This window comes from Manis pentadactyla, chromosome 11 (genome assembly GCF_030020395.1).
Source record: "Manis pentadactyla isolate mManPen7 chromosome 11, mManPen7.hap1, whole genome shotgun sequence".
NCBI lineage: Eukaryota > Metazoa > Chordata > Mammalia > Pholidota > Manidae > Manis > Manis pentadactyla.
The window spans coordinates 27450934-27475100 of record NC_080029.1 but is presented as its reverse complement, the minus strand read 5'-3'; the positions used below and the strand labels follow the sequence as shown (position 1 = coordinate 27475100).

General features: G+C 51.6%; 1 protein-coding gene across 5 annotated transcripts in view; it reads right to left on the bottom strand.

Moving 5' to 3' along the window:
• The window catches only part of LTBP2 (latent transforming growth factor beta binding protein 2), a 92876-nt gene extending 79308 nt beyond the window's left edge, over positions 1-13568 (bottom strand). For 3 of the 5 annotated variants that reach the window (XM_036913191.2, XM_036913195.2, XM_036913194.2), the window contains exons 1-2: positions 12109-13000; positions 6251-6321 (exon numbers count right to left, since the gene is read on the bottom strand). In XM_036913191.2, coding sequence (XP_036769086.2) covers positions 6251-6321; positions 12109-12953 — 916 coding nt within the window. In that variant the 5' untranslated portion in view covers positions 12954-13000. Of the gene's footprint in view, positions 1-6250; positions 6322-12108; positions 13002-13214 lie in introns of those variants that run through there. The other 2 variants (XM_057488326.1, XM_036913193.2) reach the window with 2 other exon arrangements.
• Positions 13569-24167: the final 10599 nt, after the last annotated feature.

Genomic DNA, 24167 nt, shown 5'->3' with positions numbered 1-24167 from the left:
ACTGAGAGTGTCGGGAGGCAGAGGGAGCAGTCAGCCAGCTGCAGCAGTCGCCTGGGAGAGCGTGCTGGTGCCCTGGGCTAGATGAGCAGCAGGGGAAGCAGGGAGGAGCAGACAGGGTCCCAGGAGGCATAGGAAGTAAAACAAACAAGGCTCAGAGACAACTGGATATAAAGCCTGAGCGAGAGGAAGGTGTCCTGCATGGCCCCCAGGCATCTGGCTTGAGCCTTCAGGTAGAGGGGATGCCATTTATCAGGGTAAAGGTAAGACCTGGGCAGCAGAACTGGTGCAGAGGGAGGGAAACCACAAGCCTGGTTTTGAACAAGCTGGGGTTGGGATGTCTGGGAGGCATCAAAAGCAGATGTTGAGTTGGCAGCAGGATGAAGGAGTCTGGAGGTTAGAGGAAAGGCCTGGCTACAGACAGGCATATCTGGGTATCGCCTGTCCCTGAGAACGCATTAGATCATTCCAGGAGTGGTACGGTGAGAAAGAAAAGAAGAGGACCCAGGACACAGTCTTGGGAAATCCAGCAGTAATTGTTGGATAGAGGAGAAGCAGTACCTAGTGTAGAGGAACTGGAGGACCTAGGGAAAGTCTTGGGGAAGACTTTGGCTTTCTACCCAACATTGGGTAGAAAAGGAGAAGCCAGCCAAGGAGGTGGGAAGAGGCAGCTGGGGGTGGCAGAAGGAAACTACCAGGCCACCCATGTGATCACTCACCCACTCATCCTTTAACAAACTGACCAAGGAGGCGCTCTGCTGGTATCAACAGGACTGGCACCTGCCTTCAGGGTCCCGTGGGTCAGAACATCTCCTAAATTCTCTTTTGAGCAAAGAGCCTCGGGGCACCCACCTGCTCACCATCATGGTCTAAGGAGTCCATACATGGTAGGCGGAGACATGGATGGTGTCTTGCTGGGACTGTACCCTTCATGTTAGCTGGGTCTCCTCTGAAGTCATGTGACTCTCCTTAGCCACCTCCTACCTTCCTCTCCACCACTCTCTGCCAACTACTGAGTCTCCTAGGCTCATTTGTCTGGCTGCTCACAGTGCCTAACCAGTCATCAAAGAACCTGCACATCCCACCCCTGCCCAGACCCTTTCCTCTATTGTTTGCTCAGAACTTACCATTACGAGGCCCTGGGCTAAGTTCTTTATATGTACCATCTCTCTCCATTCTTATAGCTATTGGGGGTACTACTCTTACTTCCATTTGACTTATGGAGAAACTGAAGCTGAGACAGTCAAGCAGCTTGCCTGAGATCACCATGCTAGGAAGTGACAGAGGAAGGGTTTGAACCTAGGAGTTGGCTCCAAAGTTGGGCTCTTACCCACCTGGCCATAGTCTTGCCCTGTGGGATGGGGTCATTACAGGGCTGGGATGGATTGGGCCAGGTAAGCTTCCTCAGAGAATCCAAGGAAGGACCCAGATCAGGAAGGACAGGGTCCTTGGAGCCCTGCAATTGAAAGCCAGCATGTATGCAGAGGCTCTGGACGGAGAAGGCGGGGAGCAGATCCCCAGGCCTACTCGAGGATCTTCTGAGGATCTCAAGGAGAGTTTTCTGATAGGGCTGATAGAACTGGGTCAGAAGAAGAGAATGGGCCCTGTGTCATTCAGTACATGTTTACTGAACCTTTACCTTGTGTCCAATGAACACCTGCCACCATGTGGCATGCTGAGGGCTGTGAGACAGTCCCCACCCTCAACATCAAGGCACAGAGACATGTATAGAGCACAGAGAACATGCCAAGCCTTGAACAGAACATTTAACCCAAGTGATCTTATTTGATTCTCACAGCTCTGTGATGCAGAGACTGATATTGGTCATATTTACAGAAGAGGAAACTGAGGCACAGATTGGCTAAGCCTCTTGCCTGTGGTCATACAGGTAAGTGGAGGAGCTTGCATTTAAACTCAGGCAGTCAGCAAAATCTCCTGCATCTTGATGAAAATAACAGCTGAACTTACCATGTACCAGGCTCTCTACACACATTTGAGCATAGCATTCAGCCCTGTACTCTGGAGCCGGGATACCTGGATTTACATCCAGGCTCTGCTGATTCCCATTGCATGACTTGGCTAAATGGGGATAAAGATCAAATCTAGCCTATGGGGTTGTTGTGAGAACTAAAAGTTAATATTAAGTCCCTTGAATAGTATCTGACCCACAGCAATAGCTACAATAATAACAGACTTATTATTATTAATCCTCAAAAGCAACACTATATAGATTGTTAAACCCATTTTAGCTCTATGGCTAGAAGGCTGTAAGGCTCAGTCGCTTGCCTGTGGACACAGAGCTGGGATTCGAGGCCATAGCTCCTTGCATCAGGAACCAGAAGGCAAAGCACATCTCTTAACCTTAAGCCTCCCTGCCTGGGATGAGGAGGTGGATGACCGGCCCCTAATTGCTGCAGGGACTCCTTCTGCTCTCCCCAGAACAGCCCCAGCCCCTGTGCATCTTAGGCTGAGATAAAATGAGAATTCGAAGAATTCTTCAAATCCTCTTCTCCAGTGTGAGCCTTCAGAAGCCCCCCTAACCTGTGTGTGTTTTGGGGTGGCAGTAGGGATGAGCCAGGCCAGGAAGACTGGACAGTCCTCCAAAAGCCCTGACTATAAACAAGGTCCAGTTGCCCTACACCCTGCAGTCCTTCTGCTCAGGAAAGACATCAGTCAAGCTTCTGTCAGCTGCCTCCATAAATACATAAACACATTAATTGTACGGCAGAGCCGGCAAAACCACAGAAGGTAAGGCAGGCACCGAGATCAGAGGAGGAGACAAGCGCCCAGCTCTGGACCCTGCCAAGGTGGAGGGAGGAGCTGTGGTTCCGGCAATGGCCACCTGCAGACACAGTGGCTCCCTGAGGTCCCGTGACTGGGCAGGAAGGAGGGAAGCAGCTTGCCAGGCAGATGGGCTGGCATGTTACAGCAACCTAGGAATCTGCGCGTAGAGGTGAGGGGGCCCAGAGGTGGCCCAGGGGACAAGGGCCATCACTCCTTGCCATGGGCAGTGGGTGAATTCACAGATATCTGGGAGATACTGAGTCTCCACACAATTCTGGGACTAGACTTCACTCTTGGAAGTGGGGGGATATCAAACACCCCTCCTTGTCAGCCCCCTTCTCCTGCTGGCCAAGCGGGCATCCCACGTATGTGAAAACGCCATGACAGTGTTATGAGCACCCACAGCCTTGGCAGCCTCAGCTCCAGCCTGGAGGGCAGCGGAGAGGACGGATGAGGGAGACACGGACCACTGGGCAAAGCAGGAGAGCCAGCTGACAGGGTGTGGAGCCAAGAGCCCCACATTCTACAGAGCTCCAGACCCAGCCATCCGGGGCAACACCCCACAGCCCACCTGGTTCTTGTTAGACTCTTTAGCAACAAAATAGCAACAAGCAAACAGCACAAGGCCCAGCTAATTAGCACACAGAGCTTCAGTGGGCAAGCTGACTTTAGTGGGAGAGACTAATACCCACTGGCAGTTCCTCCAGAACAGCTGGCCACCTGCAGGCTGGGGTCGGGGGGGTGACCCAGGGGGCAGCAGGGTGAGGGTAGGAGAGAAAATACGGGGCTGAGGACCCCAGACTGGAGCGGGCTTTGTCAGCATGCTAGAGCAGCCCCCAGCTGGGGCACAAGGATGCACGCACATCAGTTCTGACAATCTGCAGAGTCATCCAACCTCGAGTTTCCAGTGTTGAAACTCCAGTTTGGCAGAGATGAATGCTAGAAAGTCATGAGCAAGTTAGGAAATTGAGCACCTCCAGGATTGGAAAGCCAGAGCAAAGCCCATGCCCAGCCCCTCAGGCAGCTGGTGAGAAGTCCAACCCCTCTGAAGCCACCCTGCTCCAGCTTCAGCTCAAACCTCAGAAATGCTCTCTGCTAAGCTTGCTAGAACATACCAATCCTCCTCCATTTTTCCAAGCCCATGTCCCTCCGCAGGCCTCCTAAGTCCTCCAAGGCCCTGCTTCTCAAAGTGTGGTCCCCGAGCCAGCTGTGCCAGCTTCCCCTGGGAGCTTGTTCAAAACACAGACTGCAGCCCAGCCCCAGACCTGCTGAATCAGAATCTGCCCTTTATAAGAACCCAGAGGATTCGTGGGAGCATTTGAGTAGGGACCCCAAGGCAGATTTTCCTATGATAGACCCAAACTCAGCTTAGTGGTCTTCAGCCCTGGCTAGAATCACAGGGTGCTTTAAAAACACACCCATGCCCAGGCCCCATCTCCCAGCCCCAGAGCATCTGCTGAGCATAAAATCACCTGCCTGCTCACATCCCTGGCTTTTCTGCCCAGGCGAGTTGCTGATTTTGAATCCCAGATCTCTAATGAGCTGGGTGACCTTGGGCAAGTCACCCAAAGCTCACTGTCTTCATCTTTAAAATCATGAAGGACAAGTGTCCCTCCCACAATTCAGCCCCAGCCACAGGGGGCTTGTCTTCTGAGACTGCTGACTAATACAGGTTCCCTGTAAAGGAAAAATGCTCAAGAGAAGATCTGACTTGATGTTTGTTTTTGAGTTTGGAATTTTAGTGTCTTTATCTGGAAACCTAAGATTCGGCCTGAGTTTCATTGTCAAGCTGGGAGAGGGTCAGGGCCATGAGGTCTGAGGCAAAACCAAGAGCCTGGTGAGCCAGCATCCCTTTCCCCACAAAAATGAAAGCATCCCCGCCTTGTTGCCACTCATCCTCATCTTGTGAGGCATCAGAAGCAGAGGGGAGGGCAACCATCAGGGCCGGGAACACCGCAGGTTGTGTCAGACACCTGGACCATTAGCTGGGAAACCCTCACCCTGAAAAGGGCCTGGGGACTTGTCCTTGAGCAGGAAAGGGTGCTGGTAAGGGGGAGGCTTTGAAGCTGGGCCCTGGGCCTGGCAGTGGGTAGTGGCAGCTCCAGGAGGGTCAGTAGGATGGATGGAGCTTCTGGAGCTGCCTTAAAGACCTGAGGGGCTGATGAGGGCTCAACAGGGGCCCTTGGGGCAAGAGGGAGAAAGAGCCAAGGGACTTCATCAACCCCCCCATATCTGCTACCATCAGTAGGGATTCCAAAGTCCAGAAGGCCCCAGCCTCAGCTGGTGTTGGGTGGGAACAAACTCAGGCAGATAAGAATACCAGTTCTGCAGTCAGACTGCCTAGATCCAGCCCCAGCTCCAGCACATGAGTAGTGAGTGTCCTCCTGGCCATGTTACTTAACTGACCTGAGCCTCAGTTTCCTTGTCTGTAAGTGGGATGATCAGTAAATACTCCATTTATAGGAATATTGAGAGGCCTGACAAAGATAATGTATGTGAAGAGCCCAGCAAGCTTTAGGCACATAGTAAATACTCGGCTGTCAGCTAGGAGCAGAGGCAGTAGTAGTTGTAGTAGTATTCTGCATCCCCAGCTCACAGCTGTAGAAACTGAGGCCCAGAAGATAAGGTAGGATATCTGGCAGCAGCGTGTAGTGATTAAGAAGAAGGACCTTGAGTTCAAATCATGCCAATTCCAGGCCTTGAGCAATGCCCTGTCTGTGACTCAGTTTCCTCATCTGCCCAATGGGCAGTGGTACTACCTGCCTCATAAGATACATGAGGTGCACCTTGCATAGTGAGTGCTGCATAGGTACTGGCTCTTGTCCTTGCTGTCACTGCCTCCTATGCCATCAGCAGAGGCTTGGGCATGGAGTCCCACCCCCCCCCCCCACTCTCCCACCTCACTTCCTAGTTTCCGCATAGCTAAAATGACTGTTGTCTCTTTTCTCTCATCTGGGCCCACCTGCCAGGCTTCAGAGCAGTCCAAAGGAAGACCACTCCACACACAGAATCAGAGCCTCATCTGACCATCCTGGCAGGATGCCTGCAAGAGGCCAAGGCAGGCAGGGCCAGGGGTCAGAACAAAGGTGGATGCCCATGGCACACAGTGGGCAGGGTGCCCCTGGACATGGGCAATACAAGGCCTCTGGGGCCAGGCATGTTCTGCAGATCACAGGGTTGGGTGGGCATTTAAGGGATCCGGAGAGCAGGGAGAGCGAGTCACCGACACAGCAGGGCAGCAGGATGGGAAGGCAGGAAGCTTTAGCAATAGGCATGGGGGTGTCATTTGAGAAGCTGCTTTCAGCTGGAGGCATTTTTCGATCTCCTTCCTTATCCTGCGCTTTGCCTCTACTCTGGAAAGGGGCTGCATCCTCAGAAGGCAGATTGGGAAAGATGCTTCTGGACTTCCCACTCCGGGCCGACCTCCAGGAGAGGGAAGGAGAAGGGTGGATGGAGTGGAGGCACTCACGTTTAATACAGTGGTTGGTGCTGTTTGCTGTCGTCCATCCCGGGCAGCACTGTCCCCCGCAGACATTTCTCCTGTGGGGTCAGCAAAAGAGGGTCAGCGCAAGGGTGCTTAGAGCGGGACTCTTCATGGAGACCCTCTGAGGATCTCACCCTCTACAGCCAGGGCCTGCACGTTGGCATCCTGCAGAGCTGACATTGAATCCTGACTCTGCCACTCTATGAGTGACCTTGGGAGACCTCACTCTCTCCACCTGTGCATTGGAAATAACAATACCTGCCTGATAGGGTCGTAATGATTAAATGAGATAGGGATATAGAGTACCTGACACAAAGCGAGCATTCCATTCGGACAGTAATGACAGTGATCATGAAGAGGATCAAAAAGCAAGTTCAGAGAGGTTTGGTCACTTGCCAAGGCCACACAGTAAGTGCCAAAGCTGGATTCCAGCCTGAGTTAGCCCAACTCTGAGTCATGCTCCAACCCTACATTGCCTTTCACTAAAAAAAACCCACCATGGTCTTTGTCCAACAAGTGCTGACAACCCAAGGGAAGCTGGAAGACACCCAGGAAACAGTCTTAAGGACATGCAGATGCATCACCTGTCAACAGATGCACCCCGGCAGGAGCCTTAGCCCCCAGGCAGGCTGGTGCACGGTAAGCTCTGAGTGGCAGATGGGGAACCAGGGATATGGGATTTCTAATTAAGAGGGGCTTATGGGATAGCAAGCTGGTAGGAAGATGGGGCTGGGGGCTTGGGGTAAGCCTCTGGATAGTGAGCACACTCTTCCTATTTGAGCAGGCTAGCGGAACTTACTTTATGGGGATAGTCCTGCCAGCATCTACTCCTTGGTGCTGACACTGACCTGCAGTAACCCCTGAGGTGCTCACCCAGTTCACCCGAAGTTTGCTTTCAGGTGGGCAGTGAGGTTCCCAGAACATCAGCAGGTTCCACCAGCCCTAATTCTCCATGTAGAGACCCAAATGCCTGGACCTGGGTGACTTCCCCAGAGAGGCTCCTCTGGGAGAAGGCCTCTGGGCCCCTGGCCCCTTGGCTCAGGCTGGGCCTGGTGCTGGCTTCACGGACCCCATAATTACCATCAGGAATGTCTACCGAGCTCTCACCGAAATGGGGTGAGTGGGAGGCAGAGTCAGGAGTTGGATGGTCAGGGTGAAGGACAAAACAGGGCGCCATTCCTGTGACCTCTGTGGCCAGCCGAGCCAGCATCTGGTCCAACCTAGGGTTTGTTTGACATTGGAGTGGACCCCAAAGCTTGTGTGGTTTTTGGAGCCTTACAAAATATTCAAAACAAATTCCTGCAGCTTAGAAAAGCTGAGGCCCATTCTTGGTCTTTCAGCCCACATTTGTGGGGAGCTGCCTCCAAAGGAGCTTCCAGAAGGTCCTCCAGGCCAAGACCTATGCCGTTCTGGCCACCTCAAAGTCTCTCTGGACCAAGTCACTGGCTTCTGGGGAAAGGGCTGGTTCGCACATACAGGGTTTCTGAGTGTGTGCTCTGCTGGAGGGGGAAACTGCCCACCCATTTGTAAGTCACTACTCTTTGTGGTGGTGACTAGGCCTCTTACGGGCCTGAGAGTTCTTTAAAAGGAAACAGACTGCATGCCCTGGGAGTTTTCTAAGAACTAGGGTCTGTGGGAACCCAGATAGCCCAGACCAAGGGGCAGCTTGGCTGGGAGGTCACAATGTGGGGCCCGGCCCCAGGAAGCCCCCTGAGCCAGCTTTCACCCCAGATGCCCTCAGGATGGCTTTGTAGCTGACTGAAGAGAACAGCAACGGCCCTGCCCTACTTGCCCATGGTGGATGCTCCAGGTCCTCAGGGCCACAGTGAGGACTGGCCAGAACCAAAGGCTGCGAGGCGGGGTGGCCAAGCTGGGGCTGGGAAGGCACTCCATAAGGATTCAGGTACCCAGGGTGTGCCTCTGAAGGTCCTTTCTAGGCCAATATTAAAGTCTTGGGTAGATCCCAGGGAGGTGGCCATTCAGTGGGCTCTAGTAGCTAAAGAGAGCAAATGAGCCTGACTAGCTAGGGCATGACTCAGTGGTTCTGACTCCTGAGAAGTTACTACTCAGAGAGCAGATGAGCCCGACCTTCCAGGTGATACCACTCAACAAACATTAGCCCAATATCTATCATTGCTCAACATGGAGGCACATCTGGCTAACAAGCCGGGGCAACTGCTATTCTACCTGGGACAAATCAGATCATACCGGTCCTTTATTAAAAACCTCCCATGGCTCTGCATTAGTGTCTGTGAAACCAACCAGGCCCCCACCTGCCTGTGCAGTCAAATTGTCCCCATTACTCCTCTCTTGTCTCCATGACCTTCCATCACCAAGGCTGAGATCCTCCCATGATACAGTTTGTTGTCACCCAACTGCACTATATACGGCCACATTTCCATGCATTTGCTTAAACTCCTCTCTCTGCCTAGACTGCCTCTCCCTCTTCTCTGCACACTCCAGACTTTGAGATCAAGTGGTTCTATTTTCAATTTATGATAGTGATATGAAGGGTTCTTGAAAATGAATTTATTTATGTAGAAAACTGAGTCAAGCACTGTTTGTAATAACAAAAAGATGTAACTCTAAATGTCCCCAAACAGGAGAATGGATAAATAAACTGTGGTATATTCAGATGATGGCATAATATACAACAGTTAAAGTGAGTAAACTTGGTCTGATTTTATTAATGTGGTTAAATAACAAAAATCTAATGTAGAGAGAGAAAGCAAATTGCAGAAGGATAACAGTATGGTATCACTTATCTAAGTTTAAAATATGCAAAACAATGTGTATTTTGTGGATGCATTCATCTGTAGAAATAGTATAAAAACATATATTGGAATCATAAGTAAATTCAGGGTCATATCTAACTGGGGAGAAAAAGAGACAAATTTATAGAGGAAATTAAAAAAAAAAACAGAAGGAAAATATGCCAAAATATTAAGGTTGAAAAAGCTTGGTAGTTAGTTTTATTATTTCCAATAGCTTCTTGCATGTTTGTATAAACTTCATAATGTAAAATAAAATAGATAAAACACAAAATTCTGTTGTAACAATAAATAAGTTTAAAGAAAAATAATAGAACAAGAGGCAAAAGACAGAGGGAAGTATTATGAAGGTAATGTGCTGTGAGGCTAGTTCAAGAAACACTGAATAGTGGGAAATGATGACTTTAAAAGACCCATGTAGACTGTAAATTTCAGTAGCATGGGAATTAGGTCTGCTCTAGTTCACACTCTACCTCAGACACCTAGCACTGTGCCTGGCCCACGCTTCATAAACCTTCAATGTGTGCAATAAATCACTACTCCATATCAAGTTCCATGAGAATAGAGGCTCTTTGGCCACTGCTGTATCCCCATGGTCCAGCACAGTGCCTGGCATATAGGAGGCCTTCCAAATACTTGAATGAATGAAGAATCCGCTGTAGTAATGATGCAATTCCAAACATCGCCAGCAGGTGGCACTTGGTCCTTGGCCCTAAGCAACCCAGAAGGCAAATGCCTGAGAGGTCAGCCTGGCCAGAAGCCAATAGGCAGAAAGGACCTGAGTAGAAAAAAAGGATTGACAAGATCACCACTCACCTCCTTCCCAGCTGACTTGGAGTGGCTGGCTGGAGTGCCAGAGGAACCCAACCTTTCTCAAAGCTGCAGAAAATAATCTGGGAGAGGAGCCAGACCCAATATGTGATGTGATGTGTGCATCTGTGTACAGCAGGTGCCTATGGGTGGCCCTCAGCCCACGTCCTCACACACCTGTGCACATCTACTGGTCTTACTGTGGTGACAATCTGCTTTTCTCATCACCACCTCATTTCAAGACTTCTAACCGTGTACCCTCCCACCTCCACCATCCAGTATCCCACATTCCCCCAACTCCCACCTAAATGCCTACAGTATAAGCTCCTCCATTATCTGGCCCAACCTATGCCTCCAGCCTCGCCCCCATGGCTCCCCTACACCAGAGTGCAGTCATGCTCTTAGGCTAGTGTCAACCGTGAAAAGTCCTTGTCCTCGGGCAGAGCTACACCTCTGGGCCCCACTCCTGCCAGTTACCCTCTGCTTCCCCACATCAAGCCCCAGGGATTCCTGTTCACAGGACCTCCTCTTCCTCTGAGCTCTTCAGCGTTAACTGTCCCAGTTGTTGGTGCTTAACATGAAGCTCCTGGTACTAGAAAGCATGTTCAATGGTGCTTATTGATTCATTTCTCCAACTCAACTTTGAGTAATTGAGTTGCTCTCCCAGAGAGAACAATGCCTTTGTCTCTGGGCTCCCATCCCCCATCCCCTGCTCTGCACACTTGTTCTTAATGAAGCATCTATTCACTTGCATAGGTCAGGAAAGGAGAAAACTGGAACATGGCCAGGGCTCCATTAACACTTAATGACTGAGCCTACGTGTAAGCAATTGGCAATGTATGGATCTACTTTCCACCTGCTTTACTCTGGGCCTTCCATGGGCAGCAGGGAGTTCATTTACTCAGTCAATGGATACTGAACAAGCATCAACCAAATGCAGACACTGTTCTGGGCACTGGGAACACAGCAATGAACAAATCAAGTCTTCTGTTTTCATAGAATTTATGCTGGTGTGGTTTGGGAGGCCCAACCAAAACAGAAACAGAAATATAATAGGGCAGATGGGAATAAACGCTACGAAGAAGTATAAAACAGGGTGGAGGGAGAGGGTGGGTGGGGCAGGGGTAGTCAGAGAAGGCCTTTTTGAACAGAGATCTGAATAAAGTAAGGGAATCCTGCTGAAATATGGGAAAAGCACTGCAGCCAAGGAAAACAGCGAGCAGAAAGGTTGTGAGGCTGCCTGTCCTTGGGAGTAGGGACTGAGGTACAAGTGTCCTTTATGCTGTACACCGGGACTAAACCCAACTGGTAAGTCGGGCCCAGGCTGGAAAGGGTTGCCAGAGCCTTTCCCAGCCTCCCCGATGGTACCCCTACCCAGCCCCACAGTGCCCTGGGCTTCCGTGCCCTCCATTCTGGGGACACTTGCCCATACCTAGGCAAGGCCTAGCACCCCTTAGCCAGGATGATCACTTACCGGGGGGTGGGGGGTGGTGCAAGGGAACCTCCCCACTCTGCAAGGGCGCCCCCGGGGTCAGCAGGGGTGCTTAGGGAGATGCAAAACAGCAAATCCCGGGCTGGGGTAACACTTCGCCCTGCATAGTGCGTGAGTCGTGCTGACCCCTAACTGCACAGGCGCGCAAATGGACCCATTACCCCACCTATGCACTGTGCCACAGCCACATTGGGGGCAGGCTTCCTACCCAAGGTGCCCCCAAGCCCAAGCCCACTCCCAGGTCCACCCATCTATGAGCCCAAGCCGTACTGCGCCCCAAGCCGTACACTTTGTCCCCACGCGCAGGCTTCGCTGCCAGCCCCATTCCTGGAGATGCATCTGCCTTCGCATTCTGGGGGCCCCTCATCTTCCACCCACTTAGCCTCCCCTGGGCCTCAGGCGTCTGGAACGCCCACCCCGCTGCCCTCTCCCGGATCCCTCTCTAATCCTGGCAGTGCTGCGGGCGTCTGTCCGCACCAGTTAGCTAAGTACGGGAGGAAGGCAGGCGAGTGCAGAGGCGTCTTGGGAATAGATGTAACGTCGTGTCTCTGCTACAAAGGGTGAAGATGGTACTTCTGTTTCCCCTCAACTCTTGGAAAGCGGGTGAGATCTCTGAGCCCGCAGTGTTGTTTCCAGGCAACACCAAGGCCGGAGGGACGACAGCACCAGCCCAGCGCCCTCTCCTCCCGCCTGTACTTCCCTCAACGTACGAGCACACGGGAGACCGCCTCTCGCTCCCCCAATCCCACGTTTCCCTCTGCAGTGCTCACCCCGTAAGCCTCCCTCGCGGCGGAGTTGGGGGCGCAGCCCCGGGCCTCTGCAGGGTCCCGAGGCGCGGGAGAGCTGGGTTGACCCGGGCCCGGGGTGTGGGCTGCTGCTGGCCCAGGGAACTGCTTCTCCAGTTCTGCGCAGGTGGCTGGATTCGCCATAGCTGCTGTGCGCTGGGCGGCCTCCTAGCCTCGGCGTCGGCCGGCCTCCCGAGGCCCCCCCAGCCGAGTTCGGCCCGCTTCGCGGGCTGCAAGCCCGGGACGGGCGCGTCCTGCTCCTGGAACAGACTGTACACCTTGGCTGCAGCCGCCGCAGGGTGGCTGCCCCCGGGGCGCCGAAGCCGATTCGCGTCCCTGCCAGCTGGCTCGTATCTTCCCACCGGGCCTCTCTGAGCATGACCCATGCCCACGAAGAGAGCCAGGGTGAGCAGGAGGAAGCTCCTCCAGGGGTTCCGCAGGGCGCTCCCGGGACAGCGGTTGGTGGTCCTTGACTTCATGGTGCCCGGGGCCACTGGAGAGAGGTACGCACACGGAACAACCCGGGGCTTGCACTCAGTGCCCTCGACGGCTGCGGCTGCGCTCGGCCCCCTCGTGGAGCCCGACTTCTCCGCGTCTAGGGGGCCCCACGACAGACTGCGGGTATGGCTCTCCCCGGAGCGAGGGCCCGCGACTTGAGCGGCCGGGGCAGCGCGCGCTGAGCCTGGCGTCCGCGCTTCGTCTCCAGCTGGGCGCGCACTGCTGCTGCACCTTCGCGCCTTCTCCCGACGCTGTAGCCTGCTGTAGGGGAACCAGAGGGTTTTATTTTTGGAAACCTCCCCCTGTTTTTTCGTCTCTTTTATCCACACCATGCCCCCTCCTTGGAGGGACAGCTCAGCCCCTTCATTACGGGAGAGGGAGAGAGGAATTCTAGCAACACCCACTTTGGCACCGGGAAGCGAGCGGGCTGCGAGGGGGGTTAACCCGTGAGGAGCTGGGGGAGGCGCAGGGCTGACCCGAGGGCTGGTAGGAGAGATGACGCCTGCCGGGACAGTGACACAGAAGTCACCTTTCTGTTGTTCCGGACAAGCTCGAACTGTTGACCTGTCCCAAATTCATCTCCCGCCCCTGACCTCAGGGATAAACTCCCGTTCGATGACCAAAGCTGCAGCCTCGAAGGTCTGAAAAAGGCCAGCAGAGGTACCAAGAACGGTGTGACAGAGACAGGACCCGAAGGACCGCCACCCGGAGTCTTCGCTTCCTGCCCTGGCCACCGGGGGCGTCCGTCCCAGGTGCGGGCTGACGTCCTGGCCGCGCTGGCGAGTGACCTCCCTCCGCCACCGCAAGACGCGTGAGCGCAGGAAGGTTGCCTAGGGGAAGCGCGCCCTCTGGTGGAGCTGGCCGCGTCTCCAGCCTTTGGAGAGACCTGCCGGGGCCAGCTGCCTTTGCTCCTTGATCTTAATGCTCTTCCATTGCGTCGGGGTCGAGCCTAGGACTAAGGCGGTGATCGTGGAGCCTGGAAGAGATGTCCTGGTTTTCACAGAGGCATAGACATACAGAATCTTGAATAAGGTCACTCAAGGTGACAGCGTGTGTCCAAGAGGGGAATGAAATCCTGGCCTCCTGTCTTGGGCTCAGAAAGAAGTTCATTCCCTGGACTCCCAACTCAGCCCCTCCCTCCCTCCCTCGGGAATTTCTCAAAAGGAGAAATGTGCTTATATTTTGTGTCGGCAGTGAGGGGGGCAGGGGTTCAAGAATGCCAGTTGCCACCCATTTGAGTACCTCCAGCAACCGTCATTCACATCCACGGTCCCTTGCCTTAAAGCCTAAAGGTTCGGCAACCATGACTGCCCCGGGTGCATTTCTGCAGCCTCCTGTTTCCTAAAGAGGCAGAGTGACAGAGCAGGCAGGAGGGCCCCAGCCTACAATTTCCCACACGACTTGAAGGGCCGGCGCAGCTAGTACCTGATGTTGGAATACAGGCCTGACCTTGGCCCCCAAAGCCCTCCACTACTGGCCCCCTCTCTGATCTACTACCTCTTGCTCCAGCCCTCATTACACGGCAGCTGCAAATGCCTCCTCTCTGCTTCTTGACCAAGTTAATGCCCACTTACTTCCCTCTCCCTGGAACACTCACCTCCAGGGATGTTTTACAGGCTGAGGCCCTCATCACTCCCGCTCTGAGCTCAAATATCACCTCCTGGAGTGCCTATCCCTGACCCCCAATCTAGCACAGCCCCCCAACTCCCAGCCATCTTTTCTAACACATCACCCTGATTCACTCTCATTGCTCTAATCGCTAGTTAAAAGTGTCCTATTGGTTTACCTGTGTAACTGACTTTTTGAAAGGGCTGAACCTGGAGAGGGACTTTATCAGCAAACAGTTGTATTTTCTCCCCTTCACTGCCTTCAACCCCATTAAGGTGAATTCTCTTTTCCACCCTTAATGACATCTCAAGCAGAATCCTTGGCCTGCCCATCCCTACCAGTCACAAGAACAGTCTCATTTCTGTAATTAAGACCAATTTTCAGGCACTAAAATGTCTGGTCCTGTCCAAATCAAACCCTCATCCAATGGACTCAATCTTGCATCTAATTTAAAACTCCTCCCCTCCCACCATAGGCCTGTCCCTGGCTCAAGACCCTATAGTGGGGAGAGTGGGGTGTGGTCTGTTTTTCTGACCTTCCTTTTTCTGCTCTGGCACCCCCATGTCAGGAGTTAAAGAAAACGTGGCAAAATCCTATGTGACAGATGCCCTTGGCTGGCAGGTACCAAGCCCTGGCTCTTTCACCAGCATATCTGTGGATCCTTGGGAGGACCTCCACCCAGCATCGCTGTAGCAAAGCACTCTCTGGCCAACCTCTTGCAGGCCCCTTTATCCCCTACAGGGACTTGCCTGTCCTGACCAGCCAACCAATGGCGAGTTGGCCGCTCCTCACCCTGCCATAGGGCCAGGATCCACAATCAGAATTCTCCAGACAGGAAGTGCACACAGGTCTCCTCATTTGTGTACATCTTTGATTCCTAAAGATGTATGTTGGGTTTTCTCCAGAACTTTCTTGCTGTACTTTGGTGCATAGGGGTGCTTGCAGCTTCTAGCAACTCAGCCAGCATCAGTGGAGGGAGAGTTATGGTTGTCATGCTAATCTCCCCTTCTTGGAGGTCCCCAATTTCTCTGACTGGTTCTACTGGGGACCCCTACACTTGGTTTGCATTGGGTAGTGCCCTCAGGGGAAATCTCAGCCAACATTTCTATATAGCAATGACTTTCTTTGGTCCCTTTCATTTATATTCTGGAATTGACGAATGTAGCTCAATAGTTGTTGAACCTGTTCTGTCTTTAGTAAGGTGTCTGGTACTTCTCTTTGGAATATGAGAACATTTAGACCTTATTGTTCTAGACTTGTGGCCTCCACAGAAATTTGAAGACCACAGAAAAATACTGTTCAACAACCTATAAAATCATTGTCTGACTTCCCAAGCCACAATGATAGCTCTAAAGGAACATATATCTTGTCTGCCTGGCTCACCACTGTCTCCCTGGAACCTAAAACATTTCTTGACTCTAATAGACAGCCAAGAAATATGTGTTCAATGGATGGCTAACTGAATGAATGGAAGAATAATCCCATTAAGTTAGGAGGGCTGAATTCATTTTAAGAGAGAAAAACTGAGTTCCTGGTGGAAGTTACTGGTCCAAGTTCATGTGCTTGCTGCCTTTAGGGCTGGCCCTATGGATCTCCTTGAATCTTGTGGCTTACATTTCGGGATTAATGCCATCTCAATTCCCTGAATGCTCAGTTCTCACCCTGAGACACTGCTCCTTCACAGCTACAGGAAAGCCTCAGCCCCACACTTCCCTCTCCTTGTCCTGTTTATCCACCTAGCTCTGGTTCTGGGCACCCTTCCTCTCCCTGCCACCTGTCCAGTCCCTTCAGGAGCTCTCCTCTTCACCCCCCAGTGCTCACCTCAGATCCCCATGAGCCTCCCAAGGCCAGAAACCTTGGCATCATCTTCATCCCTGAGCTATTTTTTCCTCCCATGTGTCCAAGTCGTTATTACTGCTCTGTCTCCTCCGTCTGCACTTCTGGAAGTCTGCCGCCCATTCAGCCTCCCACTGCTCAGCCTCAGCCAAAACCCTCATGCAGACACACTTCCCTCACCATGAGGCGCCTCTCCCACTCCTTGGTGCGTACAAGTGGTCCTTGGCAATTCCCATCCTGTTCTCCTGGGGCCCCACAACCTGGCTTAAATCTTCTCTGAAGACTGACATCTACCTCCCCACCCCATGCCAACCTCCTGGCCTGCCTCCCACTTCTGCCTATCACTCCCTTTCCCTGTAACTGTTGGGATTTGTTGATACAGCTCTTCAGAATCCCCAATCCCATAAACACTTGAGCTTTTGTTTGTTTTTCTTTTTTTAGGCTACCAACATTTATAGAGCCTACCATTGTCCAAGCACTATGCTAAACATGCTACACAAATGGGCTCCTTTAAATAAAGGAGGCATTATGACTTCTACATATACAAAGGAGGAAACTGAGGCTGGGAATAGCTACAGGCTTGCCCAAGATCACACAGCTGCTAAGTAGCAGATGCAGGATCAAACTGGTCATTTCCCACCGAGGCCCAAACTTTTAAGCCTGCACCACCTTGCCTTAGCCTTGGGCTTGTGCCTCCATAGCCCTCCTCACAATGGCAGAGGTGACTTTTCCAGCCATCTCTGCTGCTGTCACCACCCAAGAGCCTCCACTGCATATCCCCCAATGCCCTCTTCCCTGCCTGCTTGCCCACAGTTCCATCCCTTGGGGATGTGGAGTTAGAGCTTTCTGTGCCCTGCTTCCCTCCTCAGTAAAAGAAGGGGGGTGCTGTTTCCAGCATGGCCCCTGACTCACCATGTGTCACTTCCTTACTCTGATCCCAGCTTCCTCCCTAATGAGGCACAGAATGCTGCTAAGCCTACTCACCCATCTCTCGGGTCTGCAGAGGGAAATCATCTCTGGAAAGCCCTGCAGAAAGAGTCCCAAGAGACTGATAAAAAGATTCCAGTGGGGAAAGTTTGCCAGGACACGTGCACCGCAAGGGCTGTCTGCTGCTAGGATGGCAGTCTGCTGGACACCAGGGCCACCTAATTGCTTTCTCATGTCCTATTGGAAAAATGCATGTGACCAGAGAGCTACCAGAACCTGAACTAATTTGGTAAATAAGGACCCAAAACAAGGACCACGTTTCTGCTCCCTTTGCCGAGACCCAGACTCCTGAGAGAATTCCAGGGATTTTTCTTCCTTGGAAGTGACTGGACCTTCAGCCCCAAATTCCTCTCCCCAGGAGAGCTTGTTCCCCTGCTCAGAACAAATAACATATTTCCTGGTTAATCAGTGGGCAGAACAGCTGAAGAAAGGTTGACTGGGCCCCGAGCTTTCCAGATGGGAGGTCAGATAACCTCATCCAGGCACTGGGCAGCTGGGACCCCTGCACTGTGCTGCCTCCACTGCCAGTTTGGAAGGTGGGGCTGAATGAAGAGGCCCCAGGCCCCTCCTGTGTGAAGTCTTCCAGGCCAGGAGGGGCTGCCAGGACCACTCCACCTCAGACACCATGGCCTGGCATTCCCCCAGAACTCACACCCACCCTGCCCTGGTCTGCCAGTGTGTCTCCTCTGGGCTGGTGTGAATGTTTCTGTCTTCTGCAAACCGAGCTCAGTTCTCAGCTACACTTGGTTTCTATTTTCTCATCTGAAAATAGAAATAATGATCTTTTCTTGCTACCCCCACCTTCAGGGCAAATGAATAACCAGCCCCATCTACCCTATGATAGGAGAGGATCGATTACTGTTACTCCATCTGCCAGTTGATATTTCTTCAGCACTTATTACATACCAGGCATTGTACTAAGTGTTTTACACATGTTTCCTCATTTAATTCTCACAATAAGCTTATGAAGGAAGTATTATTTTCCCATCACAAAGCAGATTATTCCATCAAGGCTCCGAGAGGTAACATGACTTACCCACAATCACAAAGCTAGTAAGTAGCTACACTAGGATCCACTCCTGGTTTGTTTGGTTCCAGACACTAAACCAATGCCAGCTTCCAAAGGAGAATTTCTCTGGAAATGCACCTCCGGCTGCAGTTCTTGGGAACCAGAAGCATTCACAGCTGTTTGAGGTGTGGTGTGGTTTGCTGATGATCTGATGGAATTGCTGTCCTGAGTTAGCCCCCGGCCAAACCCATCCCACCCTCCGCAGGCCTGTTTACAGCTAAGGGTCCATTATGGGTAAAGGGCAGATAAAAGCCATCATGGTGAATTTCAGTGAGTCTGTTCCCATTCACCAAGGAAAAGGAAGAAAATCACACTTTCCCTACATCAAGCCATCTTCAGATTGAGTAAGGCTCATCTCAACCCTCACCTTTTCTCTTTGGAAAAGAGAAATGATATAAATAGAGCATCTATGTAACCCTGTGTGGTAGGCATTGTAATACCCATTTCACAAACCCAGAGGGCTGAAGTCTCTTGCTCAAGGTCATGCAGCTGGGAGTTGAGCCAGCACTCAACTAAGAAGTCTGAAGAGCTCCAAAGTCCATGCTGTTTCCACTACAGCACACTGCATTCACTCCAGGGTGTCCTGCAATGATGTGGAATGGGCAGTTCTTCAAAACTGCTGATTTCACTCTGTTTCCCTTCATTTCCAGTCTCTTATACAAGGGTAGGCTGATCTGAAAGCTCTGCATTTAGCTAAAGCTCAGACAACATTACATATGGACCTGCATAAATTCCTTCAGCCTCTGGAATCTTCTAGAAGTCCTGAGGCTGAAGCATAGCTTCTCTCTAAGCAGTCTGAATACCTGAGCAGGAAAACAATATGAGCGGCCTGGAAGGCTTCCTCCTTTTAATTCCTCCCAGTAAGACCACAGGAGCTTCAAGTGCTGTACTGGGGGTGGGGGATTATTTAGATGGAGATGAATCACACACTGCTTTCAAAATCCCCAGAGGAAAGTCCTTTGGGCTGCAGGACTGTCCAGACCTATCCAGGACACTGGAATGGCTGCTCAAGAATTTGAGGACAAGGTGAGCAGGAGCAACTTCCCTTAGAAGTCCCTGGGGTCTCCCAGCCTGTCCCCACCCTGGCTTCTTGCTGGCTTGCAGTAGCATCGCTCAGTCCCCAAGGGATATGAGTTGTGGGAATAGAGAACAGGGGCTGCTGTAGGGACTTTACCAGAATAAGCTCTTCCCAGAGAGACCTATAAACAACCTCCTGCTCATTCCTCAGCATCAAGGCAAAGAAAGGGGAATGACACCTTCTACCATCATCTCCCGACCTCCACCTTCCCCTGGGCCATATGTTGAGAATGGGGACACAATAAGGTTTGCCCTGGTGCCCCCCAGTACTCTCCCTAGGACCCCAAACCCTTAGGGATGGGCTCAGATCCTTAAAACTCCTCAGGACAGGGCACAGACACCAGGAAGGGAGGTGGGGGGAGTAGTGAGGGAGTGTAGGTGCAGCCAGAGCCCAGTGGGCCCCAGCCGGTCTACATGACTCATTCTTGTTTCCGTCCACTCTGGTCTGAGTGCCTTGGCCCAGGGGCCTCCAAGAGGTTGTAACACAGGCTGGCCCCTCGCCCATCAGGGCTAAGCAGACAAAAATTAAAGATCTCACTCCTCAGGAACTCATACAGACAGCAGAGGCATGCTCTGTGCTCTGCCTCCCCAGACCAGACCTCAGGCGGGGAGGCTGATGGCCAAAGGAGGAAGGAAAGGCGTCTGGGCTCCTCCCCCTTCTCCCCACCCCCCACATCCAGCCATGAAGCCCAGACCTCTGCCCCACTCTCTTGTCACTCTCCTCAGGTCCCCATCGGAACATGTGGGTGCCACTGGCCCCCTCAGCTCCACGCCACACTCTTCCCCACCTCTACCAGAAGACAACAGAGGAGGAGAAACAGACTTGTAAACAACTGACTGTTTTCTGCAGCGGAGTTCTGACAGGCTAGTCACCTGCTCAATGACCTTCAGTGGCTCCCCACTGCCTCACAAATCAAGCCGCAACTTCCTTCTGGGCCTGGCACACAAGCTTGTCTCATAGGCCTCCCTTCATGTATGCCAGTACACAGCACAGTCCCACTAGCTCGGAATTCCCCATTTCTCTCCAGTGTCCCCCCATCCAACTACCTTGCCTCATACTCTTTTCTTTGCCTGGAATGTTCTTCCCACCCTTGCCTGCCTGTCTTTTAATTCCTATCTCAAAGGCCACTTTCTCCAATAACCACCCTCCTTGACATCAGGTCTGGAAAGCTCACTGAACCCCTGTAGCTCCCAGTATACCTCACTCTGCCCTGCATGACTGGTGCACAAGCTGCCGGTTCCAGTGCAGTTGGAAGGGCATGGGGCTTTGGACTTCCACTCAGCCCTCAGCACTATCATTTACCAGCTGTGTGTCCTTGGCTAAAGTGATTTAAAGTCTTTAAGCCAGTTTCCTTAATAAAATAGATTGTAATGGCAGTCTTTCTAAGCACAGTGCCTAGATATAGCAACTGTATTTACCAACAACTCAACGCTCCAGGCATAACTGGTTTGACCAGAGATGAACATCTGACCCAAGCAAGGCCTTTTCATTGACTTCCCAGTGACCTAAGACTTTGTGGTCTGACTCGAATGCAGACATCATTGACTACTGGACTAACCAGATTCTCTCTTGAAAATCTGAACTTGGAAAGCCAAGTTCTGGGATTAAAACAGAACATGCAAATCTTCATTCCCGAGGTCAAAGCCGGAGAGGTGTTGTGACTTTCCCAGGGTCACACAGTTAGTCAGGTGCAGAGAGGGGGGTTAGAGCTCAAGTCTCTGGACCTGGATTTGGTCCAGGGTGGTTAGCCTCTGCTATAGGCTCAGAAAGCACGTGGCCCTGAGGTGATTGCCTAAGGAAGGCAGAGGAGTCAACGTGCCCCATCAGCCTTTGTTGGGCAGCTTTGGAACAAAGGGCCCCTCCCTTCAAGGCAGTCGTTAAAGGACAATGTGGATCATGGCAGGATCCAGTCCCCCAGGGGCCCCCAGGGCCTCCCTGATCATGCCCATTCCCCTCCCCAGACCTCAGTTTCCTCATCTAAAAAAGGAGAGGGTTTTACTGGATGAACTCAAGTTCCCTGTCAACACTAAGATTTTGATTTGAGGAGCAGACAGACAAGAGGTGGGTATGGATCCAAGAACTGTAGGATCCACAGAATGTGAACACGGGGGGGGGAACCTCCCTGTGAGATCAGCCAGCCCATTCCTTCAATTTGACATTGAAGAAACTGAGGCCCAAAGGGAGATAAAGGCTTGTCCCAAGTCACATGACTGTTACTGGAAGCACCAGCACCTGAACCAGGGCCTTCTGACTCCCAGGCCTCTCGACTCCTTCTCTTTCAACTCCCCCAAGACACTGGGAGCTGTTTGGCTGTCTCGACCAGGAAACCAAAAGTGGCTGTGCATGTCAGCAGTGGGGCCCCGAGCCTGGGAACATCTCTGACAGGGTAGGTGGAAATGCCAAAGTTGCTGGTGGGGAGGGATGGGGTTGGGGGCCAGGGAGGCGTTTTGGAGATAAGCTGTCAGCATCTCCCTTCTTCCAGTTGGCAAGACGAAACAAAGAAGGGCCTATGATGATTGAGGGGAAACAGTCTGCATTTCTGATTGAGCAGTGGCTCCATGGAAGACACCCCACCCCCTGCCCCTCATGCGCGCGCACACACACACACACACACACACACAATCTCCTCCCCGCCTAACAGCCTCAGTCTCAAGATGTGTATTGACATTCTTAAAGGCACTATTTGCTGGGATCTAGAATTGCTTTTGCTATCTAAGATATCTCTAAGCACCTCACTACCTTCAAATGCTCAGCCAGTTTGTCTGGGATCATGATGCCCTCCCATTTCACAAACATTTTTGAGCATTGTTTGAGCAATGGGTGCCAGGCACTGTGCTAGGCATGAGGGAGGAGTAGGACATCCTCACAGCCAGTGCAATGCTAAGGCTTCAACAGGGGACTTCACACAGTCTTTTGGGCTTATGAAGAACTGCTAGCCCTGGAGGGTTGGGGTTGGCTAGGGAGCGTTTCTCAGAGACTCCTGACTCAACTTGAATCCTGAAGGCTGAGGGAGAGTTCACCATGTCAGGGAGGAGGCATGCCAAGGAGAGGCGGTGCGCATGATGTGAGACAAAGCCTGGGCTCTTGAGGGAGGACAAGTAGCTCATGTGGCTGGGAGTTTAGATGGGAGGTGTTATGGAAGGGGATGAGGCTGGAGGGGGAGGTTGGGGCCATTTTATGGAGGTTTAGCCCTGGTCAGCTCCTTTGCTAGGAAAGATGGATCAGTTCCCCATGCCAGCCATCAGCTGGCTCTGGAGGGGACAGACTATTATCTGGAATTCTGAAATTGATGTCCTCTGGTCAATAGCAAGGAGTTGTTTGTGTGGCAAGGAAGCAGCACGCTCTTAAGCTCCATCAACACCCCCACCCCCCACAAAGCACCCCAAATAAACACCAAAAGACACAAAGCCATTGAGTTTGCCATGCTTAAACACCACCCCCAACCATGCTGCCAACCCATCTGTCCCGCACATGGCTCCTCTTTTATAGAAATCATGCATGGGGATGCTGACATGGCAGGTCTGGCCTGGTCCCCAGGCTCCCGCTGCCATGACCTATAAACCCAACAGTCACTTCTTTCTCAATCCTTTCCCCAGTACCTCCCCTGTCTGAATCCCCCACTCTCTCTGTACCCAGGTTTCCCTGGAGACTCAGTTCCCCAGTCACGGTCCTGTCCCCCAGTCTCTCTCTTGCTTGGCTTCAGGTCCCTCTCCAATCCCATAAGCTCATGTTGTTGAAGTTATGTCTGGCCTCGCCAAATACATATATATGTCCCCATCCACGTACACCCGCAAATACATCCATAGACATCTCCCAGCCTATCCCTGCTGCCACCTCCAGCATAGCTTGGCTTCATAGATAGATAAGCCGTACATGCTTGACATCAAACAGATAGGTGGGGTGTGCCTGCTGCATTTCAGCCATCGTTAATTAAGCACCCTTTTGTCAGGCATTAGGGTTTCCAAGAAGAATAAAGCTTAGTCTCTCTCCTCAAGGAGCTCCCAGTGTAGTAGGAAAGGCAGCAACACTAGTAAATGCTGTGACTGAATGTGAATACATGGACAGAGCACTGCAGACTGGGAGTATGGAACAACTGGTCACGGAAGATCCTATAAAATTGCTATCTGAGTGAGGTCTGGAAGACTCAGCCCAGAGAAGGTGGAAAGAATGGTGAGGAAAAGACACAGCAGTTAAGACCAGAGCTATGTTTACAAAGATTAAACCATACAATAGTCTACCCCATTTCTTTTTTCAATGGGGTTACTTATTGGATAAAGTTTGCCAGATTTTTTATGATAGTCAAATGAAGTTCAAATGATATTCAATGTGGATAGGCTGGGAAAATACGGAGCCTACAGTAATGCAGTTAGGCATATGTATACATGTTTAAACAACCCTTCACCACATTGAAGAATAGATGGAGTGCAGAAGCACATAAGACAGGGCCAGGACCTGTGCAAGACTTCTCACAATTTGGATGAAGTCAGAAAAAGCATTTTTATCAAATTTTTACATGACATAGAACTGGAGGAATAAATGATAAAACCAGAAGATCAGAAGCAAAATACAAACTGATCTATATAAGGTAAGATTTACTAGAGAAAGGTGGGAAAATCCTGCATCTTGGTCCCTTAAAAAGCAATAATTAACAGATGAGGCATAATTGTTTTGATGGAAGTTCATGTAAAATTCCCTTATTTGGGTTAGAGGGAGAAGTACAAAGACTGCTGGAAAGGAAGATCCTAGTTAACCACTGGTTTGAAATAAACTAACAATGCAAACTTCTAAAAGGTCTAATGCCATCTTGGATAGAATCCAGGGCTTAGAACAGGGAGTATAACAGTGTACTTTAAACTGTTAAGACACAATGGCACTTTGCTTAATTCTGCTGCCCTGTTTTAAATGGCTTATTACAACCCTGAAGCATAACTAGAAGAAGGTGACTTAAATGAAGATAGGTACAACCCA